This window comes from Cicer arietinum, chromosome 5 (genome assembly GCF_000331145.2).
Source record: "Cicer arietinum cultivar CDC Frontier isolate Library 1 chromosome 5, Cicar.CDCFrontier_v2.0, whole genome shotgun sequence".
NCBI lineage: Eukaryota > Viridiplantae > Streptophyta > Magnoliopsida > Fabales > Fabaceae > Cicer > Cicer arietinum.
Genome location: NC_021164.2, coordinates 49,870,221 through 49,898,153, shown reverse-complemented (window position 1 = coordinate 49,898,153; position 27,933 = coordinate 49,870,221). Strand labels below are relative to the sequence as shown.

The 27,933-nt window shown below is 33.4% G+C and overlaps 4 protein-coding genes across 4 annotated transcripts in view; 3 read left to right on the top strand and 1 right to left on the bottom strand.

Moving 5' to 3' along the window:
• Positions 1-505: 505 nt before the first annotated feature.
• Positions 506-7,165, bottom strand: LOC101509953 (microtubule-associated protein TORTIFOLIA1-like). Its single transcript, XM_004500081.4, has 6 exons — positions 6,177-7,165; positions 4,464-4,655; positions 3,943-4,000; positions 3,131-3,810; positions 2,187-3,053; positions 506-1,152 (listed from the first exon to the last, which is right to left on the bottom strand). The coding sequence occupies exons 1-6, from the start codon at positions 6,870-6,872 to the stop codon at positions 964-966; spliced, it is 2,682 nt and encodes an 893-aa protein (XP_004500138.1). The 5' UTR covers positions 6,873-7,165; the 3' UTR covers positions 506-963.
• Positions 7,166-11,092: 3,927 nt separating this feature from the next.
• Positions 11,093-11,853, top strand: LOC105852143 (uncharacterized). The gene is made up of 2 exons (XM_012715796.1): positions 11,093-11,503; positions 11,617-11,853. The coding sequence occupies exons 1-2, from the start codon at positions 11,093-11,095 to the stop codon at positions 11,851-11,853; spliced, it is 648 nt and encodes a 215-aa protein (XP_012571250.1).
• A 1,615-nt stretch (positions 11,854-13,468) lies between these two features.
• LOC105852142 (uncharacterized) lies at positions 13,469-14,409 on the top strand. The gene is made up of 3 exons (XM_012715795.1): positions 13,469-13,879; positions 13,993-14,203; positions 14,387-14,409. Exons 1-3 carry the CDS (start codon positions 13,469-13,471, stop codon positions 14,407-14,409), a joined length of 645 nt encoding a protein of 214 aa, XP_012571249.1.
• Positions 14,410-22,455: 8,046 nt separating this feature from the next.
• LOC101509624 (DEAD-box ATP-dependent RNA helicase 28) overlaps positions 22,456-27,933 on the top strand; it is a 10,342-nt gene continuing 4,864 nt past the window's right edge. Inside the window, exons 1-10 of the mRNA XM_004500080.4 lie at positions 22,456-22,947; positions 23,738-23,917; positions 24,104-24,172; positions 24,302-24,408; positions 24,926-25,004; positions 25,982-26,155; positions 26,270-26,418; positions 26,723-26,818; positions 27,159-27,261; positions 27,399-27,461. Of these exons, the coding sequence (XP_004500137.1) occupies positions 22,576-22,947; positions 23,738-23,917; positions 24,104-24,172; positions 24,302-24,408; positions 24,926-25,004; positions 25,982-26,155; positions 26,270-26,418; positions 26,723-26,818; positions 27,159-27,261; positions 27,399-27,461 (1,392 nt within the window). The 5' untranslated portion in view covers positions 22,456-22,575. The remainder of the gene's footprint in view (positions 22,948-23,737; positions 23,918-24,103; positions 24,173-24,301; positions 24,409-24,925; positions 25,005-25,981; positions 26,156-26,269; positions 26,419-26,722; positions 26,819-27,158; positions 27,262-27,398; positions 27,462-27,933) is intronic.

Genomic DNA, 27,933 nt, shown 5'->3' with positions numbered 1-27,933 from the left:
ATGTGCATTTACATTAATAAATTTAAAATTAATATCCAACGAAGATTTGATTTTAGCAAGATTTGAATTTAGCAAAAAAGAATACGCGTCCACGACGTACCAAACCGAAATTTGAATATGTTATCCAGAAAAGATATCCACGTTTAATAAACAACAATGTCTCAAATATAATTATTTTCGGTAAAGAAAATATATGAGAAACAGAAACTAACACCTACAAATAACTAATATATTTCATAGTACATACACTAACAAATTTATATAGACATCATTTTAAGTATTAGTATTTACATAAATTTCCATGGCCAAATAGCTATCCATTTGTTAATGTTAATGAATATATTATTTTTATTTTTTTGGTAAAATAATATATTATTATATAATTACAAAGAAACAACATTAATCAAACATATTTTGATTTTAAATTATAATAAATAAAAAAATATATTTTTATATTGGCGGTATGATATCCAGTGTTTGGCATGGGCTACTCAGTGTTTCTATATCCAGAATCTTTAATGCATTATCATCTTCAACATTTCAAACTTAACGAGTGGAAATGGGACAAATGAATCTGGCTAGTCAATAACAGACAACATGTAGTAATTACATGGAAGATTTGTTCGTTCATCTCAATTTACACAATGATTTTAAGCATCCTAGTTAGGCACTGACAACCGAAAACATAAACACACTACCTTAGTAATGTTGATAGCCAAGGGTCAAACATTGCTCTGACTGGTCACCAGATGCAGGAGAAAATGGAGCATCATGAATTTGTGCCAATGTAATTTTTGCTTGCGGGCCTTAAACCTTTTTTGAAATAACTTGCGGGCCTTAAACCTGAGTAGCATATATATTTCAAATTGTAAACTCAATAAAACTATTAAGGATATCATCCCCAATTCAAAAGTTAAAATGTGGAGGAGTCTTTAGTATCAGCATAGCTTGTTCTTTATGAGCCTATTTGTCATGCTGTTGAAGATCAATTTCCCAGGCTGATGCCAACTGCAATAAAAGTTGATCTGGAGGAACACCTTCCCAGTCCTCAACTGTATCTGAAGCTTCATCTAAATTTTGCAAGAGCATTTTCTTCACTTCCATGGGAATGCCAAAAGTATCAGGGCCATTGTCCAATAACACCTCCACCAACTGAATATTATGATCGCGATTTTAGTATCTTAAGCCTCATATGAAAGATATAAAGCTGGCAAAAAAGGAAGCAAATGCAGCATCGTGTACAATGCAGAATAACCACCAAATGCTAAACAAATTATTGATGGAATATCTGTGAAAAACTGTTAAGTCCAACGAATTAATATGTTTTTGAATTTGTTATATAAGCAATAATTTTCTGAACCAAAAGGAAAACTTGGTTTAAAATCTGGACTATGTACCAGCAAAAAGAAGAACCTGCAAGTCACTAACAGATTGACCACAACTATATTGTATCATACACTTAATTGCTAATCCAGATATGGATGTAATAATTCCAAAGAATAATTTTTCTTTAAGGGACCAAAAATGAACTTTTAAAGTTCTTCTAATTATAACAGAATGACTGCTTAAATAGGGACATCTATGTCATTAGACAAAGTATACTATACTATCTAGCTGGTGACAATGCAGAAGAAACAGAATGTATGTCAGTCCTCCAACTAAACATAACAAAACATTAATACATTGCAAAGCTTGAGATCTATTATTAAAAATCATCAGGAGATTCAAATTCCAAATCTTGAGAAATAAGAATGCCTAGTTGCAAAATTAATTACACAGAGGGGGGTCGTTGAAACCCTTCAATAATGTTGTGTCAATTTTATAGATGAAGATCTATTCAGGCAATTCAAAACTTTGCTAGTTTTTCCTTTTGATAAAATAACCAAACGAATAGAAATATCATCAATTCATATTATATTTGGGAAGTGGGAAGTGTTATTATGAATAGAAAAACTCATATAATGAGATAATATATATATATATATATATATATATATATATATATATATATGCACGTTTTGTTTAATTTATTGATATTCGATATGATTAATTTATCTAATTTGAATTTCAAGAATATCCTCTAATATATATTTGTCGCATCACAGTTCACTCATAATGACATCCCTTATTATATATATATATATTATGACTAATAAAAACAAAATTTGAACAGAAGAGAAGCATACCTGTTGAATCCAAGACAAACAGATGTCCAACACGTTCTGCTCTCGTAAGAATTGTCCAATGGAATGCAAGATCTCACATGCAATCTCACTTGAAAGTTGGTCCATTACAGGGCCAGTTCTATCCATTAGCTTCACAAGCAAAAGATCATCTCCGGTAGACAACACTTCTGCAAAGGCCGAATCTACGTCACCTGCTTGAAAGGCATCCATTGCATTACACAGAGAAGCCCACATTGCATCCCTCTCTTGTTCAACATTGTCATCAGCCAGAGCTTCTGCAGTCATTTCAGGGATTGCTACTCTTGTTGCTCTAGATGTTCCATTGTCCTCACCAGCAACCCGAATTGCTTCCAAGGTAGCTTCGTCCTTTGAAGCTTGCCAAACACTTCTTGCAGAGGGCCCCTCACCAAGCCGTATAGGCATTGCCGCTCTATCCCAAGCTCTCCTGCTGCCCCCTAGATCACTCTCATGCATTGATTTTGGTGATCTTCCATCAACAGAACTACCACCAAAAGCTCTCCTCAAGGGAATTTGGCTGTTTCTAGAAGCACCATAACCAGAAAAATCCCAACCCTCAGGCATGTCAGATCTCCAAGATGGCCCTCTTCCCCTCATCCCCATAGCATTACCATCAGTTTGGGTGAATCTTTCATTATATGGGATGCGTCCATCACCACCTCTTCCATACTTGGCATTGGAATAATCATTAAAACCATTATACTTGCTAGACGGCCGACTTGATGATCCGTCGAATCTACGGCCTGATGATATAGATAAATCCCGTGACATGTCTTCAACAATTCTCTCAAGACCTCTTACTCTGTTCTCAAGAGTCACCATGCTATCATGAGATCCACCCATGAAATCCTGCAAAATTGTTAAAACATCTATTACTTATGAAGAACATATATCAGAACTCGTTTTTTGGGCCGTAAGAAACATACCTGTAGCATGTTCATCAGATGAACCTGTTGTCTTTCAAGCTGTGTTAACTGTCTCTGGATTGCCAACCAGTTTCCTCTGTTATTGGAGAAGGGTACTTCTGATTGACCATCAGTTCTAGAAAAACCTGCATGGTTGGTAGAACCCTCCCTCTGATCATTTTCAGTCCTTTCATTTGTATCATTTGCTTTTGTCCTCAGTTCTTTTGCATTCATTCTCCTTTCAGAGTATCTGTCATGGGCAAAGTCGTCACAATTCCTTTGTCTTGAATTTCCATCAATACCCCTCTCTGAGACATGATATTTATTATTGTCATTAGGGGGATTTCCAAGGGAATTAGTTCTTTCGTTTGAATCTTTAGCAGTTGCCTCTGATTCTTCCTCATTGTTTGAGCTAGAAGAATTGAGGCATCTGCGAGGAACAACCACTTCCACTGGTAAATCATCAGAACCCCTTCTTTCAAGTTTTTGGAAAAATTCTGGATTTAGTACTTTATCATTTAAGACGGGTGCTTTCTTTTTTAATATTACAACTGCCTTTTCTGTCTCTGAGATGCTAGTCGCTTTGGCCTTAGAAGTCAAATCCGTGTCCTTTACTAATGGATCAGTCTTCCTCTCATCAGGATTTACCTTTTTCAGGTCACTTATTTCCGACAAAACAGCTGGTTCAGGATTCCCACCATCTAAAGCATAAAAAACAAGCATTACAAAGACAAACTAGGACAAAGTGGTTGGTATTGGATTACTACAAACAAATGAAATATGCCTAGAACAAGACAAGGGCTTTGAATCATGAGGAGATGCATCTCCTTTACCTGCAATTCTTTTCCACAATTGCAATGCCTCTGTCATGCTATCTCTCACAGGTTTAATCTGCAATCAATAACATTTTTTTCCTGAAAATATTAGATGACTAAAAACCAACAAAATAGTTCTCCAGTAATGAGGCTTCAACAAATTACAAATCTACCATTTTAGGACAAACAATTCTCGTCCTGATTCAATGAGAGAATAGTATATGTGATACTCTTGTCATATCACCGGCTAGACTAGTCATGAGAAATATGCTATCAACTTTACGTAGGCACATAATTCATTTAGTGCTCTCTCAATGAGGTACACTAGATTGCAAGCAACTAAGGCAAAGAAAAAAACATTTTATGTGGTCACCTGTTGAATTAAATCATTATATGAAATGGATCATTTCATGAAAATAAGATTAATATGAAATCATAAAATGATGTAGCATTCGAAACAAGCAATTCAAAAAACAAATATGGCATGGCAAGAAGCTAATGTGGCAAGTTATCAAAAGAAAATTTATGGCAAAAACTACCTTGTCAAACCGGCAAGCCTCAAGCAATGCCAGTGTGGGTGTTGTTTTATCAGTAATCAAACTGCTTGAATGCAAAGCCAGGGAACTTAACGCCTCTGCTGCTGCTTTACGTGTTGCCCAATCACTACTGGAGAGACAGTCATGAATACTAGGTAGCAAATGTTCCAAGCTTTGTGGTGCAATTGCCCCAGCCTGCAATCAATACTCAATTAACTCAATCTTTTTTCTGTAGGTGTCTTCTATCACAAAATGATAATTTGGCAATGTAATCTATGAAAGTCGATAACAAAAAACAGCCTCCCAAATTGAAAAAACACATTATGAGATTGACAGGACCAAAAGCAGTGTTGGGAATCGCTATCACATATTGCAAAAAATAGCAGCTTGTTGAAATTCTGCTACACAATAGTGCTATAGCACCACTATAGCCATTATTTGACATAATTTTGTACTAAATAGCATATCAATTTGTTCAAATTCTGCTACACTATAACACCATAGTGCTACTATAGCGCAATAGCCGCTATTTAACAACACTTACCAAAATAAATTAATATGGATCTCTCTAGTCTCTACCACCATTTAGTCAAGAAGAAATTACTAGAGCCGAATTTTCAACACCCATAGCTTTGGTCATTAGAATTACCCTTTGCATTTACTAAAACCACTCTCCAAGCTCCAACATCATTCTCATTGCACATGGGCCATGGCCATATCATATTGCATTTTCCAAATGTCATTGCTCTAATATCAACATGTCTAACAAAATCTTAATGAATCAACTATAGTAAATAGAAGCTAAATTTTCAGCCAGCAATTCATCCACCCAAATACAACTTTTAGTCTTTATCTAAATTATTACCAGTTTTGATATATGTCTAAGGTGGCATTTTGCAAACATGAGATTGGTCTTTACACTAGCTACATTCTATATTTAGTGCTTTTTGGAAACTGAACAAAACAGGATTAAAAAAGTGACACATTGTGGTTCTACTAAAACGGAATGAACCAAGAAAACTGAACTACTTCATTTGGTTCCTATTCTTTCCATTCATCAAAGACTACCAAAATATCAAATAGTATGGCCTAAAATAAATATATTTTAAGACAAAATTAAAACTCTTTAAACTTTATAGATTTTAAAAGATATACACCAACATTGTAAGAAAGTCTTACACAGTCATCATATCATATTTTGTCATTGTCACTTTGTGATATTAATGAACTAAAGGAACATACATTGTCAATGTAAATTAGTTTTACACTCACACCCAACAAGAACTCACTACTGCCACTTAATATTTCAAAATACACTTATATATGAGTGTGATGATGTGGCAAAACAATATAATCTCATTGGACAATGATTGTAACCAATGGTGCATGTCCTTTAAACTTTATTTCCTAAAATATCTCAAGTTTCAATAAATGTCTACTTTGTGAGATATGATTGGACAACGGGGTAAAATTGTCAATTGTCAATTGTCAATACATATACAGTAAACTCCCTAGTAAACCATTTAATAATTCATACTCCTACGAAATAACATATATGCAAAAAATTATCTGAAAAATTGATGTATTATTAACTTTTTGAATACCATTTTTTCTTATGTCTCATCTTGGTGGGTGGGAGTATCAATTAATCAGACAATAATCTCATTTCATCCAATAGAGGAAAACAAGAACAAATAACATCAACATATAGCAAACCTGAGACAAAGCAGCAACCACAGGCAAAATAGCAGCCTTAGCAAAGAAATGAGGGTTATTAATAAGCTTGCAGATCCTAGGGCACATCTTCTGAAACGCCGCCACCGGCACCACAGCGACATCACCATCATTCCCAACAGAAGCCGACTCAACCAATTTCGCCATACAAACAGCAGCACCAACCTGAACAGCCTTATTCTGATCCCCCATAGCCTCAAACAATGGCTTCACAAACAACCCAACAAGTGAACCACTATTCCCATTGTTCTCTCCTCTAAGGTACAGACCCGAAAGAGATCCAATTGAATCACGGCATGCGTCGCGGGAGGCGGAATCTGCGTCTTTAAGACGGCGGACGATGTGCGAAATGATTTTGGTGAGGTGAGGTGCGGCGGAGTGTTGGTGGGAAGAGCAGACGAATGAGAGGAGACGGAGGGATTCGTTTTTGATTGGGGGTTTAGGGTCTGAAACGGCGTCGTATAAGCAGTTTAGGATCATGGGAATGGCGTCGGATGATAGGGTTTGGATTGTTTTCTCGAGGTCTTCTAGGGCGATTTGGTGTGTGTCTCTGTCGGAGAGTTTTGAGAGGGAGGTTAAGATTTTTTGTTTGAGTTCAACCATTGCTAAGTGGGAGGAGAGTGATGAAGATCTTGAGGAAGTTGGTTGGGTTTGGGTTTGGAGCTTGGTGTTCTTCATTTTGGTTGGAATGTGAGTGGGTTTGAAGGAGTGTGATGTGAGAGAGAATAAGATTGGTGAGGTGAGGTTGCTTGTTTTGGGGTGGTGTGTGAAAGAAAAATGTGAACTGATTAAAGTGATGATGATGATGATGGAAAGGAGTGCTAGATCTGCTGCTGGAGGGAGGGAGTGAGTGAGTGAGGGAAAATTAACTTTAAGAATTTCAAGTTTTCTTTTATACAGAGAAATTCAAGTTTTGAAAAATGAAAAATCACACAACTCGCTTTCGCCACACCTGAAATCACACACCTAAATATCACATGTTTTCCATAGATTACCATTATTCTCTTTTACTTTTTCTTTAAAGGAGAGAGGTGTCATTAGGATGTTTAAAATATACACTTAAATGGATCACAGTAATAAATTAAATTGTATTATATTAAAAAAAATCAAATTAATTAAATAATTTATCAACTGAACTATAAATTTAAAATACATAAGTTATATAAATTTAATTAAAAAAATCATTTTAGCCAAATCATCGTAAAAGTAAAAAGTTCACTAAATTTATCAAAAATATTAGGCTTAGTTGTTAATTTAGTCATTTACACTTATTTTAAGTTTTAATTTAGCCTCTTACGATATAAAAGTTTCAATCAATAATCAATATGAAATAAAAATAAATAAACTTAAAATAAAAAACGTAAACTAGGGACAATATCGTTTCATCTCTTCACAGTCACAGTTGAACTCCAATCTCGTATCTCTCACTATCGTTGTCACACATTCGTTCTTTCTCTTTTCAATTTCAAACCCTAGTTTACATTTTTTTTATGTATTTAAGATTTTATGTTTTTAATTTTAGGTTTATTTATTATTATTATTTAATTTAAAAAAAATGTTTATATTTTATACATGTCACACATCAGTTGGACTTCGCCTACAATAAATGGACTTAGTATAAAACTAATAGAAATGATTAATTTATACAAACTGAGAGACCAATTTGAAATTTTTAAAACGTATGGGATCAAATTGAAACCTAAAATATACAAAACAGATCAAATAAAGCAATTAAGCCAAAAAATTATTCATTGAACCCTAGTACCTCTCTCTCAAAAGCTTTTTTTGCAGGCTTTCAACTTTAATTTACATTTAATTTCACTGTTGCTATTTTAGCATTGAAATTCTCGCAATTTGTTTTTTTATCACTCCTGTTGAATTAACATTATTCATTTGCTTAAAGAATTTGAAACGATGAAAATTTATTAGCAAAATAATATGATTTCCGTATTTGACTATCCATATTATGAATAGAAGCTAATATGGGTAGAATGTGAAATGTTAATTAAGGTTAGAAAGAAAAATTGTGCTTAACCATCCAATATATATATATATATATATATATATATATATATATATATATATATATATATATCACACGTGTCAAATCCAATTCACCATCATTATCATATTCTCATTCTCATATTATATATATATATATATATATATATATATATATATCTATATCTGATAGAAACCAAAATGCCAACGAGGCTAATGAATTTTACTTAATCATTCATTTTTTTATGAACATAAACTAGAATGTCAATTAAGCTAATTATAAATAAATGAGAAATATATCATCAAATGTTTGGTGTGCTTGATAAACTTTGACAAATATTTGTCACATAATTCAATCAACAATCTCACATTGCTCAATCTCATGTCTTTAGTATTTGTTTCTACTAGATTTTGATGTATAAGTTGAAGATTCATTTGAAGTGATCAATTGCATAATTATTTTAGGAGGTTGATGATTGTACTTTCAATAGTGGTAAATTGCATCACCTCAATTATTTTTGTGACCGTATAATTATCATGTATCCACTTATAATAATTTCTTAAAAAGTCACAACCTTTATTTAATGAATTTGAGTCTTGATCACTTGATTTTGTTATTGTTATTTGTGTTTTGAGAAAATAAATGTTTAATAAAAGATAAAGCATTGGATGTTGATGAAAAAATATTGTAATCGAGGAGGAAAAGATAAAAAAAAAATTATCAATAAAATATTGAAATAAAAAGAATATAACAAAATAATTATTCTCTGATACTTTATTAATATTTTTTATTTAAGTCATTGAAAACATAAATACAAAAAAAAATCAATTTTTTATATAAAATTGAGAAAATTAATAACATCAAAGATTATATAAATTTATATAATTAATTAAATAACTTACTAATCAATTTAATTAACTAATCAACTAAGATATCAAATAACTTTATTATCCTAATACCCCTTCGATTCTTCATTTTACTTCCCCCTTTTGTTTAGTCAATGGAGATTCAATAAAAAACAAATTGGGTCATAAAGGAAAAACACCTAACAGCACAATGAATAAGCACACGAACTCCCTCCAGGGCGCTACCCCCTTCTTCTTAGGCCATGGATTTTGTACACACACAAATAAACTTATATCCTATAATTTTTTTTTAAAAAAATCTAATTTTATCTCTTTAATTTTTACTTCTCTCCTTGAAAAATTTTGGACCAAATTTTCACCCCTAAACCTACAAAATTTATAGTAAATTATTATTTTTATAAAATATATAGTTACACAAAAATACATACTAGAAAATTCAATTTCAAAAAATTTAGGTTAAATTACATTTATAGTCTCTTAACTTAATTTCAGGTAACGTTTTAGTTATTTTTTTTTCCCATTTCAGTATTTTATCTTTTAAAATAATTTCAATTTTACCCTTTAACTGAATTTCCGTTAAGACAACGTTAACAAATTCCCTCCTCCGTTTTCTTCTCAGTTTTTTTTCTCTTTCACATTTCTAAATCTATTGTTTGGTCTTCTCATCTCCCACTCATTTTCCTCTTCTTGTTTTCCTTTTCTCGTTTTCTTCTCCCATATGTGAAATCGTAAATCCATTTCAACGATAACTAGAAGGAATCGAAGAACACACCGTCATAATCAAGCTTCAAGAAATTGTAAGCCCACATTGAGAGGAGAAGAAAGGTAATGTATTTATTGATTATGATGTTTAGTGATCCTATTTGTTTTAGGGTTTAGGGTTTAGGGTTTAGTTGGGTCCTTATGGTATTTATTTTTTGCATGTATTTGATTTTTGAATGAGCTTATTCTTGCATGTGTTGTTTATTTGGGTCTAGGTTTGTGGTCCACACATACATATTCCTTCCTCTTTTTCTAAGATTATGGGGGTCATATTTGTGGTCTCTACCATTTGATTATAGTTTTCTATTAATGAGTTTTTTTTTCAATGTATAAAAAGCATAATGGATGTCTTTTTTATTGATGTTCACCATGGAGGGTATTTTTTGGATGACACAATAGAAGTGTACCAAGCTGAAGTTTCAAATTGGAAATGTGATGCTGACATGTGTAGTTACTTTGAGATTTTTGATATTATTAAACAAATGGGGTATCCTGAAGTTATTAGTATCTGGTATGAGGTGTACGGTGAGAAGTTTTTTTTGAAAAATGACATTGGAGCAATGGAAATGGTAAATTTTGCCAAGGCTAATGGGAAAGTGAATTTGTATCTTATTCATCCAGTATCTCAACCCATATTTATTGATAACGTGCAAACTGGGGATGAAAAAGATGAAGCTAAACAGGCCTATGGACCAACCCAAACAGGCCCACAACATGTGGATATTGTGCATAGTGAGGCTCAAGAAGCTATTCAAGTAGGAAATGATACACATGAACCAACCCAAAATACAACCCAAACAAAAGACAATATTGGGTCTGATAGTGAAGATAGTGATGTTAATGTAACTTTTGGAGACTCATATGATGAATTGCCCATGAATGATGGGTTTGATGAGATCCAAATAGGTGGCGATGGACTTGAAGGACAAGGAGGGGTAGGTGGTAAGGAAATTGAGTGTCAAGTTGAAATTGAGAAGAGGAATGGTGCAAGTAAGAAAGGGTCTAATACTAACAAAAATAAGAAAGAAAATACTGGTAAGAAAAGAGGGAGACCTAAGAAGATTTGTGTTGAGAAAAAACATATTATGGATGAAGATGAAAAGGCTAATGTGTCTAGTGATGACACTTTTAATTTGGCTTCAAATGGAAAAGAACATGTAATGCAAACTGAGAAGTAATTATTTGATGAAGAATATTTTATAGAGGAATTGGAGAGTGATGATTCACAAGAAACTAAGAAGTATCTTTTATTTGTCATGCCAAAAAAAATGGAAGATTATAAGTGTGTTTTAGGAACCCTTTTCACTGGTAAAAAAGAATTTAAGGAGGCTATGACAACATATGTCATTCATAGTGGGAGGGATTTGAAGTTTATAAAAAATGACAAACTAAGAGTGAGAGTTAAATGCAAGGAAGGTTGTGAGTGGTTTGCATATTGTGCAAAGTTACCTGGTGAAGATGCATGGCAACTTAGGAAACTAGTTGACGCACATTCATGTAATAGAGAGTATAAGGTCAAATTTATGAGATCAAGTTGGCTTAGAAAAAGATTGTACTCGACAGTGAAAGAGAACCCGAACATAAAAGTTACAGATATTTCTAACAAGGTTCATCAAAAGTGGAATGCTGGAGTGAGTAAGATGAAGGCATTCAGGACACATAAGGTTGCAATTGATATGGTTGATGGATCGTTTAGAGAGAAATATCTAAGATTGTATGATTATTGCCATGTGTTATTAAGATAAAATTCAAATAGTACTGTTAAGTTAGAAATTCAAGCTACAAATTTAAGGTAACTGATTATGTGGACATACCACTTTTACCAAGTTTCCAACGCCTATATATGTGTCTTAATGGATGTAAAGAGAGTTTCCTGACTTATAGACCAATAATTGGTCTTGATGGTTGTTTCCTTAAAGGGTATTATGAGGGTATGATTCTTGCTGTTGTGGGTAGAGACCCAAATGATCAAATGCTTCCAATTGTTGTGGCTGTAGTTGAAGGTGAGACAAGAGATTCATGGACTTGACAAAAATACATACTAGAAAATTCAATTTCAAAAAATTTAGGTTAAATTACATTTATAGTCTCTTAACTTAATTTCAGGTAACGTTTTAGTTATTTTTTTTTCCCATTTCAGTATTTTATCTTTTAAAATAATTTCAATTTTACCCTTTAACTGAATTTCCGTTAAGACAACGTTAACAAATTCCCTCCTCCGTTTTCTTCTCAGTTTTTTTTCTCTTTCACATTTCTAAATCTATTGTTTGGTCTTCTCATCTCCCACTCATTTTCCTCTTCTTGTTTTCCTTTTCTCGTTTTCTTCTCCCATATGTGAAATCGTAAATCCATTTCAACGATAACTAGAAGGAATCGAAGAACACACCGTCATAATCAAGCTTCAAGAAATTGTAAGCCCACATTGAGAGGAGAAGAAAGGTAATGTATTTATTGATTATGATGTTTAGTGATCCTATTTGTTTTAGGGTTTAGGGTTTAGGGTTTAGTTGGGTCCTTATGGTATTTATTTTTTGCATGTATTTGATTTTTGAATGAGCTTATTCTTGCATGTGTTGTTTATTTGGGTCTAGGTTTGTGGTCCACACATACATATTCCTTCCTCTTTTTCTAAGATTATGGGGGTCATATTTGTGGTCTCTACCATTTGATTATAGTTTTCTATTAATGAGTTTTTTTTTCAATGTATAAAAAGCATAATGGATGTCTTTTTTATTGATGTTCACCATGGAGGGTATTTTTTGGATGACACAATAGAAGTGTACCAAGCTGAAGTTTCAAATTGGAAATGTGATGCTGACATGTGTAGTTACTTTGAGATTTTTGATATTATTAAACAAATGGGGTATCCTGAAGTTATTAGTATCTGGTATGAGGTGTACGGTGAGAAGTTTTTTTTGAAAAATGACATTGGAGCAATGGAAATGGTAAATTTTGCCAAGGCTAATGGGAAAGTGAATTTGTATCTTATTCATCCAGTATCTCAACCCATATTTATTGATAACGTGCAAACTGGGGATGAAAAAGATGAAGCTAAACAGGCCTATGGACCAACCCAAACAGGCCCACAACATGTGGATATTGTGCATAGTGAGGCTCAAGAAGCTATTCAAGTAGGAAATGATACACATGAACCAACCCAAAATACAACCCAAACAAAAGACAATATTGGGTCTGATAGTGAAGATAGTGATGTTAATGTAACTTTTGGAGACTCATATGATGAATTGCCCATGAATGATGGGTTTGATGAGATCCAAATAGGTGGCGATGGACTTGAAGGACAAGGAGGGGTAGGTGGTAAGGAAATTGAGTGTCAAGTTGAAATTGAGAAGAGGAATGGTGCAAGTAAGAAAGGGTCTAATACTAACAAAAATAAGAAAGAAAATACTGGTAAGAAAAGAGGGAGACCTAAGAAGATTTGTGTTGAGAAAAAACATATTATGGATGAAGATGAAAAGGCTAATGTGTCTAGTGATGACACTTTTAATTTGGCTTCAAATGGAAAAGAACATGTAATGCAAACTGAGAAGTAATTATTTGATGAAGAATATTTTATAGAGGAATTGGAGAGTGATGATTCACAAGAAACTAAGAAGTATCTTTTATTTGTCATGCCAAAAAAAATGGAAGATTATAAGTGTGTTTTAGGAACCCTTTTCACTGGTAAAAAAGAATTTAAGGAGGCTATGACAACATATGTCATTCATAGTGGGAGGGATTTGAAGTTTATAAAAAATGACAAACTAAGAGTGAGAGTTAAATGCAAGGAAGGTTGTGAGTGGTTTGCATATTGTGCAAAGTTACCTGGTGAAGATGCATGGCAACTTAGGAAACTAGTTGACGCACATTCATGTAATAGAGAGTATAAGGTCAAATTTATGAGATCAAGTTGGCTTAGAAAAAGATTGTACTCGACAGTGAAAGAGAACCCGAACATAAAAGTTACAGATATTTCTAACAAGGTTCATCAAAAGTGGAATGCTGGAGTGAGTAAGATGAAGGCATTCAGGACACATAAGGTTGCAATTGATATGGTTGATGGATCGTTTAGAGAGAAATATCTAAGATTGTATGATTATTGCCATGTGTTATTAAGATAAAATTCAAATAGTACTGTTAAGTTAGAAATTCAAGCTACAAATTTAAGGTAACTGATTATGTGGACATACCACTTTTACCAAGTTTCCAACGCCTATATATGTGTCTTAATGGATGTAAAGAGAGTTTCCTGACTTATAGACCAATAATTGGTCTTGATGGTTGTTTCCTTAAAGGGTATTATGAGGGTATGATTCTTGCTGTTGTGGGTAGAGACCCAAATGATCAAATGCTTCCAATTGTTGTGGCTGTAGTTGAAGGTGAGACAAGAGATTCATGGACTTGATTCTTTAAATTATTAATTAATGACTTGGGTGGACAGCAAGCATGCAAATTCTACACTTTTATATCTGATCAACAAAAGATATTCATTTAAGTTCAATTAATCATTATTCATTTATGTTAATATGTCTATTTATGTTAATTTCTCTTGTTTATGTTAGGGATTGTTGTCTACAATAGATGAGTTGCTTCTTGGGGTTGAATAAAGGTTTTGTGTAAGACACCTCTATAACAACTTCAGAAAATGCACCCAAGGAAGAAACTTAAGGAATTGATGTGGAAGACAGCCAAGTCAACATATCTTCAAGAATGGGAAAGAGAAATGAAAAAGTTGAGGAAGGTTAACAAAGAGGCCTACAAATATTTGGTGAAGATTCCACCAAGGTTTTGGTCCAAATCAAGATTCAATTTCAATTCTAAATGTGATGTGGTTGTCAATAATATGTCAGAGACACTCAATAGTGTCGTAATTGGACCTAGAGGGAAACCCATAATGACAATGCTTGAAAACATCAAATTGTACTTAATGGAAATGTGGTCAAAAAATAGAACTACATTAGAAAGGTACAATTGTTCTGCCTCAAATCAAGAAAAAGTTAGCAAATGAACAAGAATTATCAAGAATGTGGATGTGTAGGTAATATTGTGGTTCTGATTTTTATAATATGATTGTTAATTCTTGTGGTTCTGTTTTTTATAATATGATTATTAATTCTTGTGGTTCTTATCACGTGTCATGTGTTAATTATTGTCATTTGTCATGTGATTCTTTTAAACACCTGAAATCTTTTTTTTTATGCTATGGTTATGTTATGCTTTTTAATTCTTGTCATGTGTAATGTGGTTAGTTATTGTCATGTGTCATGTGAAATCTGTTATGTCATGTTTTTTTTAATTTTGTTTTTTATGTTATGTCATGTGTTAATTCTTGTTATTCTTATTGAACAAGGTATGTTGGTGAAAATATATTTGGAGTTAGCAACATCAACCACACAGAAGACGAGTTTGTGGTATCAATGGAAAATAGATAATGTTCATGCAGGAAGTGAATGCTTACTAGAATTCTTTGTTGCCATGTAGTTTGTTGCTACAACTTCCTCAAAGAAGATCCAGAAGACTTGATTCCAACATATTATAGGCGAGAGACATATGCGGCTTGTTACTAACCTGTTATTTACCCAATAAATGGACAAAATATACGGGCTCAAACTTTGTATCCTGATGTCTTACCACCACCATCAAGAAGGCTTCCAGGAAGGCCCAAAAGGTCAAGGAACATAGATGGCGATGAAAAAAATAAAGACCCAACAATGATTAGTAGGAAAGGGATGTCAAGTAAGTGCACCAAGTGTAAACAACCTAGTCATAATAAGACATCATGAACAAGCCAAACCCAAGAAAGTCATACTCAAACTGAAGTTGGCCAAGCCCAAACTCAAGCTGTCCAAGCTGAAAGTCAAGCTGCCCAAGCCCAAACTCAAGCAGTCCAGACCCAAACTCAAGCTGCCCAAGCCTAAACACAACCTATCAAAACCAAAGGAAGACCTAAGAAAAACCAACTCACAAAACTTGTCAAAATCAAAGGAAGACCCAAGAAGTCCCAGCCTACACAAGCTCAGTCCCAGCCTGCACAAGCTCAAGCTCATTCAAGCACTTTTAGACCAAAGATCAAAACATGGAGGATATAATATTAGGATATGTCACTTTTTGTTAGTTTATGATCAAATTATGATCACTTTTTGTTAGTTTATGTTAGTTTATGAATATATTTTTTTAGTGTACGATTCGTTTATGATCACTTTTTGTTAGTCAAGCACTTTGTGTCAGTTTATGATCATTTTATGCCATTTTGTACCACCTGAAACATGTTTACTTTGTTTTGAATGGAATAAAGTGATGTAGCTAAATATCACTAGAAGGGGGGTTGAATATGGATTTTGCCGTTTAAAAATAATTTTCAAGTGTTTTAAAAACTATCCTCTTGCAGAGGATGGCAAGCCCGAGGATGGGTTTTTCAAAACCTTCAAATTTGAACTGAGCTAAAGAGTGAAAGAGAAATATAAGATTGACACACACTGTTTTTATACTGGTTCATCCAAAGATGGCTGCTTCCAGTCCTCACACCCTTGTGAGATTTCACTAATGTTCAAACAGATCGACCTCAGACAGAGGATAATTACAACTTGTGTATTCTTAAGCTTCACCAAGCTTACAATCAGATTTCAAATATTTCCAAGTGTATCTCACGTGGAAATTACAGTGTGATATGAGAGTGATTGATTCTAAATACTTTCTGAAAAGATTAACAAAGATCTAATGTAGGATTTGTAGAAAGTATGAAGATATAATGGATGTTGCTTCTTAAAAGCTTTAAGATTTTTGATCTTTTTAATGCAATGTGTTGTGTTTTTTGATGAAGATCAGCTTGCTGCAATTTATAGAGGTCTTGTGATGTTCATTTCATATGCCAAGCCTTTTATGACCGTTTGGAAAATCCATTTTAGAAATGCCAAGGTTTTTCTTCATAATTACGAAAATGCCATTCAGCTCCTTGGATAGATGCATTCCATGTTCAAGTACGAGGTAACTGATTTTCTGGGTACTTGGGGACACGCGTTGTCCTTTTCTATTTCCTTTCTTTAATGTTTGAAGTTTATGTGAAGTCGTTCTCCTTTCTTCAATGCCTTGATAAAGCTTCACATGTGAGCTTTTTCTCTTTCCTTCATTTAATGCTTGTAAGAACATGTGATGTCCTTTTCATTCCTTTCTTCAAGACTTTGCAAAGGCTTCACGTGTGAAGTCCTTTTCTCTATTCTTTCCTTAAGACATGTGATCAATTTATTTTTGACTTGTTTGTTGTTGCCTTTTTGAAGATTGACTTCATGGCAAGCACATGTTGCCTTTCCCTATGACATGATGAGTTACTTTCATAAAGTGTTGGGATGCTTTTCAAGATGTTGACTATAGGCACATGCTAATGTAATCCTTCATCGTACCTTTCTTTTGCCTTTTTACTCATTTTCTTCAAAAGCTTTTCTTTATCCATTCTTTAATAGTATTTTGCCTTTATTGAATGAATCAAACAATTTATTTTTTAATACTATTCTGTCTTTGTTGAATGAATTCAAATAATTCATTCTTTAATACTATTATGCCTTTGTTTAATGAATTCAAATCGGCGAGGATGCAGAATTGTAGTTTCACCAGCTCGTGAGGCCATCCTCGGTATTTTCCATACTTAGCATTTAACTCAGAATTTTCTTCTTTTTGCCTTAATGAATGATAGCCTGTTTTCTTATATGAATACACTCAAAAGCACAGATTAGTCATTAACCTCAATCATAATCTTTTAATTAATTTTGTTATCATTAAAACCAATTGAAAGAGATTTTGTCTCAACAATCTCCCCCTTTTTGATGATGACAAAATTCTTTAGATTGTGATTTTTGTTATATGTGAGAATGAAATAATTAAACTCTCCCTCAATCATACAAGTGATAATTTTGAAAAATTTCCCTTTTAACATTCAAGTAAAAGCAATTTTTTGAAATTATGCAATATTGAGGTAAATAGAACATTCATAAACACCTAAAATAAATTCCAGAAACTTAAACAAAATACCATAGGTTTATGAATTCATCCATAACATCAACAAACATAATTTGAGTTTAAACAACCATAACATCAACAAATAAAACATAATATCAAAGAGTTAACCAACATAAGACAAAATATAATCCATAATCTGACTCCCCATGAATTAAGTCAACATCAAAAAGTAAAAAAAAAAATTAAAACAGAGTCATTCAGCGGAAGATGAATCTTCAGATGATGAATATGTAGAGTTGGGGACAAAGGAGAATTGGGCCGGTAGCACAGGAGGTTGGTCATTGGCAGCAGCAGATGAACCCAAGTGTTTGGTTACCCATTCCAGAATGAGTCCAAACTGAGCGATGGTTTTTTGAAAGTGAGAAAAGTTAACTAACAATTTCTTTTGGTCTTTCCTAATGGCCTTTAGTAGCTTTAAAAACTTTTTGTTCTCAGTTCCTGCCGATTTCATGTTGGTTGTTGAATCATCACATGCACTTTTAGCCTTATCCTTGGATAGATTTTCAAAATGTGGAGCCAAAGGAGATTTGGATTTTTCTTGTAAATTTGGATCAGAATTAGATGGAGCAATATTTGGAGAAATATGAGAAGAGTTTAGACTTACTTGAGATGGTAATGTGGATTCTTCCGCATGCATGTTCCTATGAGGGCTTTTTGAAGAATGATGATCATATGATACGTTCAGATCAAATAATAAGTCTTCACCATCCTCCTCACGTTGTGGAGGATTTTCATCAACTGCATCCTTAATTGAAGAAGCGGTAGTATGTGTTGATGGATTGTTACTGACTTGTGGAGATTGAGGAAGTGTTGAGCCAGCGGAGTTAAATGAGGAAGTGGGGGTCCGAGAATGAGATAGTGGAGAGGCAGACTTCTGTTTCTTTGAGGCGGTTTTCTTCTTCCTTGAGGTGGAGGTTTGTTCAGGCAGATAAATACGCATTTGTTTGATATTTTTCATAGAAAATAAGTTATTGCACTGAATACTCCCTTCATCATCAAGAGGTACCTTAAAGAACTTAAAGACTTTGGTCAAGATCATCCCATAGAGAGCTGATCGACCCACAATGGCAGCATTCAACATGTAGCTAAATATGATATTGCCCAAATGAAGGGGTGTTCCAGTCAACAGATGATGAATAATCAGAATATCAAGTTCGGTTACCTTTTCAAAGCTCCCAGCTCGAGGCACTATCGAGTGAACACAGATGTTGTGAAAAATCCGACACATAGGAGGAAGGTTTGAAGCTACGAGAGGTTTACGAGGATTTATCAAGATACTTTGAAGAACGGAAGTTCGAGTGATCATATATTGCATATACCAAGTTTCAGCAAAATAGTGGGCTCCAGCATCTTGTAGGTCAATGATTTTGCGTAATGTAGTGGGGTTTACTTCCAAGTGTACTCCCTTAAGTACAAAACTGAAACCAGAGCTTCCTTTACAACCATTGCATGCAACATAGAATGCCTTTACCAGCCGTGGGTATTGTGGTTCATTTACTCTAAAAAAGGAGGTCCATCCTAACTTATCAAAAACTTCTTCAACGTTAAAGCCACCATTTTTCAAGTTAATTAGGTCAATGTGCTTGCCATGAACCACATATTTATCTATCCATTTTGAGGTATAATTTGTCTCCGAATCTGTGGAGTCAAAAAGAGGAACAAAAGTTGTTTTGGATGAACTTTGGAGTAGGTTTACTCTGTTTAGTTGATTTAGTTTTTGACCTTTTTGGAGTGGAAGGTTTGGAAGATAAATTAGGGATCGATTTAGCCGAGGTATTTCCTTTGGAATCGTCCGAATCAACCACATGAACAGTAGAGTCCTGAGGAACCTTTTTGCTTGAAGGGACAACACCAGACTGAACTCTTGAAGATCTTCTGGTTGAGGCAGTGGGTTTTGAAGATGAGGGTTTTTTGGTTTTTTTAGAAGGAGGTTGAGGAGGTGCCATAGGAGGAGAGATAGACTTGTGTTTTATTCCTTGGCCAGCGGATTCAGAGCTTGAATAGTTTTGTGAGTCTGTTTCTAGATCAAAAGATGACATTTTTCTCTTGGCAGTAGTTTTGATGCGTGCCATTTTTGTTGAGAGGAAGAAACAAACGGGAATGGAGTTCGTGGTGAAGAGAGAGAGAAAAGGAAATGGTTAATTGAGAGAGAGAAACGATTAATTGAGAGAGAGAAAGAGAAAAACGTATGAGGGAAAAAGAGACTGAAGTAAAAACGGAGAGAGAAAGTAATAAAATGAGAGAGAAAAATAATAAATGAGAGAGAGAGAGAGAGAGAGAGAGAGAAAATTAATTAGTTGTTATCATTACTTTCTCTAACACAAAGACTTCAACTAAAACATGTGGTTCTCTGTTTAAACTTATATCAAAACCATTTAGAATGGTGATAGATAAATTATTAGTGAAATTTATGGACTTCAGAATCATGAGTTATTGGTTACATTTGAGAATAAAACATTTATGGGACACTTAAGAAGATGAAAAAAATGTGGATGAACTAAAAAAATATCACGTTGCATTGAGTCATATCCTATAATCGTTGAGAGATCTAGACAACAAGAACATACATAATATCTCTCATATTTATAAGCAACAAAATATATTTTGAAAGATCCCGAAATTCATATGCAACATGTGTGGAAGTTACTTGAAAAAAAATTATATATTGAACTTTGTAGCTTCTTCACAATAATTTTGGCGATTTTATTCGAGCACGTAAGTTTAATAGTGTCATGTTGATTGGACCAACAAAAAATCAATTCAAGTGCGTACTACAAACTCATTGGAGTAAACGACTTAACAAAACTTGAATTTAAATGGAAAGTTTTTGTGTTGATAGTAAATTGTGTCCCATAGACATTTTAAATTTAGTTTTTTTTTGTTGTTGATGAATTTGATGCTTTCTTTATGAAATACCTTTTTACGTAATAATTAACTTGTAAAATAAGAAATTTTTTATGTAGTATTTATCTATTTACTGTAGTTGTTATCAACTTTAATAAATATTTTTTTATATAACACTGTAATTTATTTATTATTTTTCTTAAGAAAATTGTATTAGTTAATTAATTAAATTAATGATTAAAAGAACATGTTATATCTATATTGTAATGTATTATTAATTAATTAGTTATTATAAAACCATGCTCTATACTATACTATATATATTAAAATAAATTATATAAGCAAAAAAAATATAGTTATAATAATTAAAATTAATTACTATATATATATATACATTATACTATATAATAAAATAAATTATTTATTTACTAATTCGCACTTTAGTTATAATGTGGTGCTTATAATTCTTCATACGAGAATATCACATGGTCCTCCAAACAATAGAGGTTGCTCATGTTGTGGGTGCTACATGTGCTTCTCGTTCACATGATTATGTTGCTCAACCACATAATCTTGTTGCTTCTACTACTCGAACTTTGGTCAAACATAATCTCTTTGCTACACAAACTCTAATTGGTATGAGTGTTCATGAGTACGAGTAAACTCGCAAATTCAGTCATTCGAATCAATCAAATCCACATTTTGGTCTAATCTATTCAAGTTCGGGTCTTACCCGAATCAACCCATTGAAACTCAATTATGTTCGGTTTGGGTAGCAGATTTAACATTTTAAACCCATAAATCTGCGAACCCAACTATTTATCGTGACATATGTATTTTTTATTTATTTATATATATTGATGTATAGTTAAAATTCAGTTGTTGTGCTATATTTGAGAATTTGTTGTTAATTTAATTAATTTAGGTGTTTTGTTGTGTTTGTGAATCTATTTTAAATACTAAATGATATATTGCAATATAGTTTTATTACTTTTGGATATTAAAATATTTAAATTTAATAACATTTTTTTAAAATAAGAATTTTTTTTATTATCCGCAAACTTAACTCGTTTATAGTGAGTGCTTTTGGTCCTTGCAATATGGGACCAATCTAATTTTAGTCCATACAATTATTTTTTAAAGATTTTATCTCTATAATTTCAAATTCTTTTAACTTTTAGTCTTTGATGATATCTAACCATCTAAGACAATGATATGACATATGAGTTCAATTTTTTAATGACACAAGTTAAATTTTTTAATGAAACAACATATGAGTTATCATTTTGATATAAAATATTTAAATAGAAGATTTATGATTTTTGAGAAAGAAATAAACCAAAAATTATTCTTTCTAAATCCATTTGATGGACATAACACGGTATGAATAACTTATTTTCCATCAAATAAACCCTTAACATTAGAGAATGACAAGTCAACAAAAATAAACTTAGTCACACTTACTACATCAATATTTTCTATTCACATAACTTAAGACAAAAAAAGACAAAGAACCAACTTAAAAGTAATTTCAAATAGCAAGGATAATTATAAAGAAAATAATTTTAGAAGGATTAAAACCAAAACGACGTCAAATTATATGACCAAAAGCAAAAATTCAAAATCGGGGTTATAAGTCAAAATATAAGGGTACAAAATCCTTCTCCTTGAAATTATTGGGCCTAAAAGTAGAATTAAACGAGCCAGTCCGCTCCGACCCGGCCCGAGAAGCCCGGAAAACACACGCAGTGGCGCTCAGGTTTAACCATTAAAACCAACATCAACAACAACAAGAGAGAAGCTTTGTCAACAACAAATAAAAAAGAACAAAGAAGTAAAAACCCTTTCTAAAACCCTTCTTCAAAATAAACACTTTTCTGCGTTCTCTACTCCAACAATGTCACCCAGCTTTCTCTTCGACCCTCCCAGCGACGAAGAAATCGAACACTCCGAAATAGAAGACGAAGAAGAAAACAACGAAGAAGAAGAAGAATCCGAACCCGAATTGGAATCAGAAGAAGAAGGAGAAGAAGGAGAAGAAGGAGAAGAAGGAGAAGAGCCCAAAGAACCGAAAGTTTCAAAGAAGAAAACACAATCTCCATGGGACTTCACCAAATACTCAGAATCAGTTGCAGAAGAACACGCTCGCAGGAGCACAACCTCCGTAGACGACAAAATCTATGCAGTCAGACAACGTTCCAAGCCCGTCGTTGCTTTGCCTGATTCGGATGAAGACAACAGTAGCTCTGACTCTGAACCTGATAAACAAGTAATAATAAGGGGGTTTTCGTTTTTCATATACCTAATATAATCTATAGCATCGACACTTATGGTCCGACACATGTCAGTGTTGGATAACTGCACAATGATTATATTTAATTAATTAATTATCTCAAATTAATGTGTCAGAGTCGTGTTCGGTGTACCTGTCAGTATATGTGCTTCACAGCTAATACGTGCCCTTGTAGCTTCTAACTTATTCATGATGGAAAAAAGTGTTTTTCTAAGGGTTTGTTTAAGAAGGTTATAGAAGTAGTTGTCTAAGATGTTGCACTTTCATAAATAGAAAAAAGTGCTTGATTGTTTCAATTTTTTTATAAAAAGTTATTTGTTGGGTTTGTATAGGAAGAGTGTTTGACTAACATGTGGTTGGTCTAAGTGTTCAGGGTTAAAGTTTGCTCTTCTGTACGGAGAAAATCTGAATAGGAAGAGATTCTTTGTATGCCTAATGGATTTCCCGAGAGAGATTAGTCTATGCGAAATGGTGGTGGATACTTGGTATCTATAACATGATTGTCAAAAAAAGAGTGCTTGAAAAAGTTTTTCATGATAGGAAAAGTGCTTATATGTTTCAGAAGTTGTTTTTTTAGAGTTATGGTGAAAGTTCAAGATTGCATTTTATAAAATAAAAATAATGTATTGGGTTTGGTTAGGATGATTATAGAAGAAGTGTATATTTTTCTTAGTTTCAGAACTTGTTTTCTGATTGACGATAGAAAGTTGTGCTTATTTGTTTCAAAGATTGATTATGGTGTTTTTGTGGGATTGGATTTATTTAGGAAGATTATAGACCGGAAGAAGAAGATGAAGAAGAGGGTAATGCTGGTGACAACAAGTCCTTTTTTGCTCCTTCTGAGGGAACCTCTTTCAATGCTGATTCCTTCTTGCAACTCAATTTATCTCGTCCTTTGCTCCGAGCTTGTGAAACCCTGGGGTATTCTAAACCAACACCAATTCAGGTTCTTTTTTCCCTAGTAACAATTCTTGGCATTATTGGTTCTGTAACTTCATGCTATATAACAATTTACATTGCTTTGCCTTTTGAGTCTTGGTGTTGTTGGAATTGGTTACATAATTTCATAATCTGTTGGACAATTCAGATTGAAAATTTTACTTAATTGTGGGATTTTGAATCTTGATGTTAGGCTGCTTGTATACCATTAGCCTTGACTGGCCGCGATATATGTGGAAGTGCCATTACTGGATCGGGAAAGGTAGTCTTTTTGTTAATTTTATTTTGGTTATTTTAAATTTGTGATACCCTGGTTCTGTATTTTGGTGCCCTAGCTTTATACAACACTGTTTCTTTTAACGCCCTTTGTCCGAATCCTGCTATCATGCAGACAGCCGCGTTTGCACTACCTACTTTAGAGAGGTTGCTGTTCCGTCCAAAACGCATGCATGCAATAAGGGTCCTTATTCTTACTCCAACCAGAGAGTTGGCAGCCCAGTAAGTATCTACTATCATTTTTGGATCATATTTATCAGTTGAAGGAATTCCAAATATTTAGTCGTTGTGTCAGGAGAGTAAGGGGCCCATAGATATTGAATTTGATGTGTGATGTGATTGTTCTATTCTATTACTTGGCTGAGTATGAACTATGAAGTATGACTGCTAGTATGTACCAACATGTACGATGGATTTCTATGGCTTTGCATTCATGCTCTTAGCTCAATTCATGGCTGTATGAATAAATCTAGTGTTTGTTTTTGACATATTCAGTGCCTTTTTCTTTCTTTCTGTTATGTTTTAAATTAATGAAAAAAGATTTCATTGTAAATTTAAGTAAAAACTTGTCAATGCTCACATTCAAAGTAGGCTTTATTCAAATAAACCTGTTATTGTCATGATTAATCAAGAACTTCCATTGCAAGGTCGATGTAGATTTTTTAAGTACTTCTTTGTGGTGATTCATGCTAATTTCATTCCAAATACGTTCTTCCTAATTCCCAATTATTTTTTGCAGAGTTCACAGTATGATAGAGAAGCTTGCTCAATTTACTGATATAAGGTGTTGCTTGATTGTTGGTGGTTTGTCAACAAAGGTTAGGTTACTGTTTCAATTTCATGATACTTTATCTTAAGATATTTTGATGGGCCGGAAGAAGAGAGATATGTTGATAGAAACCAGAATTTTATTGACTGAAATTGATGAGCTTTAGAGCTCTTACAATGGTGGAAATCTGAAAATGCAGAAAAGGAACTAAACCAGAGTTCTAAGAACTCCTAAACCAGAGCATAACTGCTCCTAATCCAAAGACATATTCTCCAAACTGTTTTCTAACTATACTTTTGAATGATTTTCTAGCTACCCTTCTCTCTTTTTTAAACCGAAATATGTAACAGAATTCCATAAATCAGGGAATATACTAACTAACTCTTATTCTCTAATCAACCTATCTATTGGGCAAGGCCCAATATTTTATGTCCTATCATGGTGTGCTTCTCGTGATGCTTTCAGTATACTGTATGGGTTCCAAGGATCCTCTACTGCCTTCTATGTTTTATACAGTTCCATCATCTCCTGGCTGTCTGACATGCATTTTTGGGTTTCAACTGATAATTTCGCTATCCTACTATGTTACTAAGAGTAGTGTGTTATGCTAATATAAATTTGGCATCTTTCGGTATAGTATTATGATATTATGATTTAGGGAACCAATTAGTAAGTGCTTATTCAATCAGCTATTCTAGAAAGCTTAGTTAAGTTTTTATTCATAAGCCATTCTATTGAGCTATTGAAGTAAACTGAAAACAATTTATGGGTATGTCATAAGTTATTTTTGCAAGTGTATCCAAAACTAATGTAAGTGCTTATGTTATGAGATAGGCCCAAATAAGCTCTTTCAAACACTCCCTTGGTCTAGATTCTTGATGATGTTAATTACTGTGGAGAATCGTTTTGCATCAACATGTCGTTTTTTGTGTTTTTATCGAACCTCCTACCTTATTGTGTGGGAGTAATGCAGATTGTCTCCTTTGCTTTCCTTTATGCTTTAAAAGTGGTTGTTTCTCATCCTAGGTGCAAGAGGCTGCCTTAAGATCAATGCCAGACATTGTTGTGGCTACTCCAGGACGCATGATAGATCATTTGCGTAATTCTATGTCTGTGGATTTGGATGATCTTTCTGTTTTAATCCTCGATGAAGCAGATCGTCTTTTGGAGCTTGGATTTAATGCTGAAATTCAAGAACTTGTAAGTATTACTACCCCTATGATGCAAAAATCATTGTTGTTACATATGCTATTTTGCAATTTATCTCAACATGTTTTTGGAAAACGATGTGAAACTAATTTGATTTTTTAACAGGTTCGCGTGTGTCCAAAAAAAAGACAGACCATGCTGTTTTCAGCAACCATGACTGAGGAGGTTGATGATCTTATTAAACTTTCCCTGTCAAAACCCCTGCGTCTTTCTGCTGATCCATCTGCAAAACGACCAGCATCCTTGACTGAGGAGTAATTTCCTCACTTTCCCTTTGTATTTTCTGATTTAATCATTCATCTCATGTTATGAAATTTAGCTGTATGTTGTATGAACAATGATAAAATCACTAATTATGGTGGTATTAACATAAAGGCTTTTTGAGCTTGAAAAACAGATTAAGAAGAGTGTTTTTCATGCATGTGCAGAGCTAATTTTATCCAAAAACCATAATTGTGAAAAACTATTATGTTAAGCATTTTGCAGTTTGCTTCGTTTTTGTATCTAGTAAAATCCTTTGAACCCTGTTAACTATTGCTATTCTTTTTTTTTTTCCAGGGTGGTTAGAATAAGAAGAATGCGTGAAGTAAATCAGGAAGCAGTTCTTCTTGCAATGTGCACCAAAACTTTTACTTCTAAAGTGATCATTTTCAGGTTTCATTTCATTACTTATTTACTATGCTTACATGCCGCTTGTGATAGTCAATTTATTGAGTTATTAGTGAATTCTTTTTTTATAGTTATACCTAGCTATTTGATGAATTTGATTGGTAAGTATCCATGAGGTTGATCTTACAACGATCTCCATGTTAATGTTACTGCTAATTTTGAATTGGTCATCATATTGATAGCTGTAGATTTCTAGTAGTTACACAGAACCTTGTTATAATTTTAATAAACTGAAAATCTTAGTCTTAATTTGCACTGCTTATGAATTATTAACTTCTTTTCCACTGTTCTCTAACTTCTTAATAATTTCTCATTTGATATGCAGTGGAACGAAGCAAGCTGCACATAGGTTGAGGATTATATTTGGATTAGCTGGATTGAAGGCTGCTGAGCTTCATGGAAATCTTACTCAGGCCCAACGTCTTGAAGTATGTTACTATCACATTTTTAGGATACTAAATTGGTGATGCTGATTTGGATTATTTTTTAAATTTTTTTGCTAAAAGGAATTACGATGTTGAATGCTATTGTGGCAATATTTGCTCACTTCTTGTTATTTGTACAGGCTTTGGAACAATTCAGGAAGCAGCAAGTGGATTTTTTGGTTGCAACTGATGTGGCTGCTCGTGTAAGAATTTATTCTAGAAGAATTGGAGTTTATTTTTTCTTTTATCACTTTTATTGTAGTAATAATATTTTTTAGCATATATTCCCAACTATTGTGATAGTGAAACTGGGTTAGCTTAAGCGGAGCTTAAAGTTATTAAGGGCGTGTCAGTTTCCTAAGAATAAAGGAATTTAAATGGAAGGGAGGGGAGAGGGAGGTTTGGATGAGATATTGTGTTTGGTTGAGAGAAGGGAGGGATTTTATTGGAGGAAAAATTCTAAATGACCTTTTACACCTTTTTATAATATATCATGTGAAATTTAATACAAAGGATATTTTAGTTAATCATCTAAAATTCTATAAACATGTCTTGTCTCCCATCTAAATCCCTCCAATATTTGAGGGGAGCAAAAATTGAGTCAAGACTCAAGTGATTTTATTCTCATCCCCTCCACTAAAACAGCCAAACAATTAAAGTTTAAAATAACCGCTC

Excerpts from the sequence above, each read along its gene's own strand:
- LOC101509953 (XM_004500081.4), bottom strand. The coding sequence starts at position 6,872 with ATGAAGAACACCAAGCTCCAAACCCAAACCCAACCAACTTCCTCAAGA. Across the intron at positions 4,656-6,176 it reads TGGTTGCTGCTTTGTCTCAG|GCTGGGGCAATTGCACCACA; the intron begins GTTTGCTATATG and ends TATTGATTGCAG. Across the intron at positions 3,054-3,130 it reads ATCTGATGAACATGCTACAG|GATTTCATGGGTGGATCTCA; the intron begins GTATGTTTCTTA and ends ACAATTTTGCAG.
- LOC105852143 (XM_012715796.1), top strand. The coding sequence starts at position 11,093 with ATGGAAGATTATAAGTGTGTTTTAGGAACCCTTTTCACTGGTAAAAAA. Across the intron at positions 11,504-11,616 it reads ATAAGGTTGCAATTGATATG|GTAACTGATTATGTGGACAT; the intron begins GTTGATGGATCG and ends TACAAATTTAAG.
- LOC105852142 (XM_012715795.1), top strand. The coding sequence starts at position 13,469 with ATGGAAGATTATAAGTGTGTTTTAGGAACCCTTTTCACTGGTAAAAAA. Across the intron at positions 13,880-13,992 it reads ATAAGGTTGCAATTGATATG|GTAACTGATTATGTGGACAT; the intron begins GTTGATGGATCG and ends TACAAATTTAAG. Across the intron at positions 14,204-14,386 it reads TGTTGTGGCTGTAGTTGAAG|GGATTGTTGTCTACAATAGA; the intron begins GTGAGACAAGAG and ends TGTTTATGTTAG.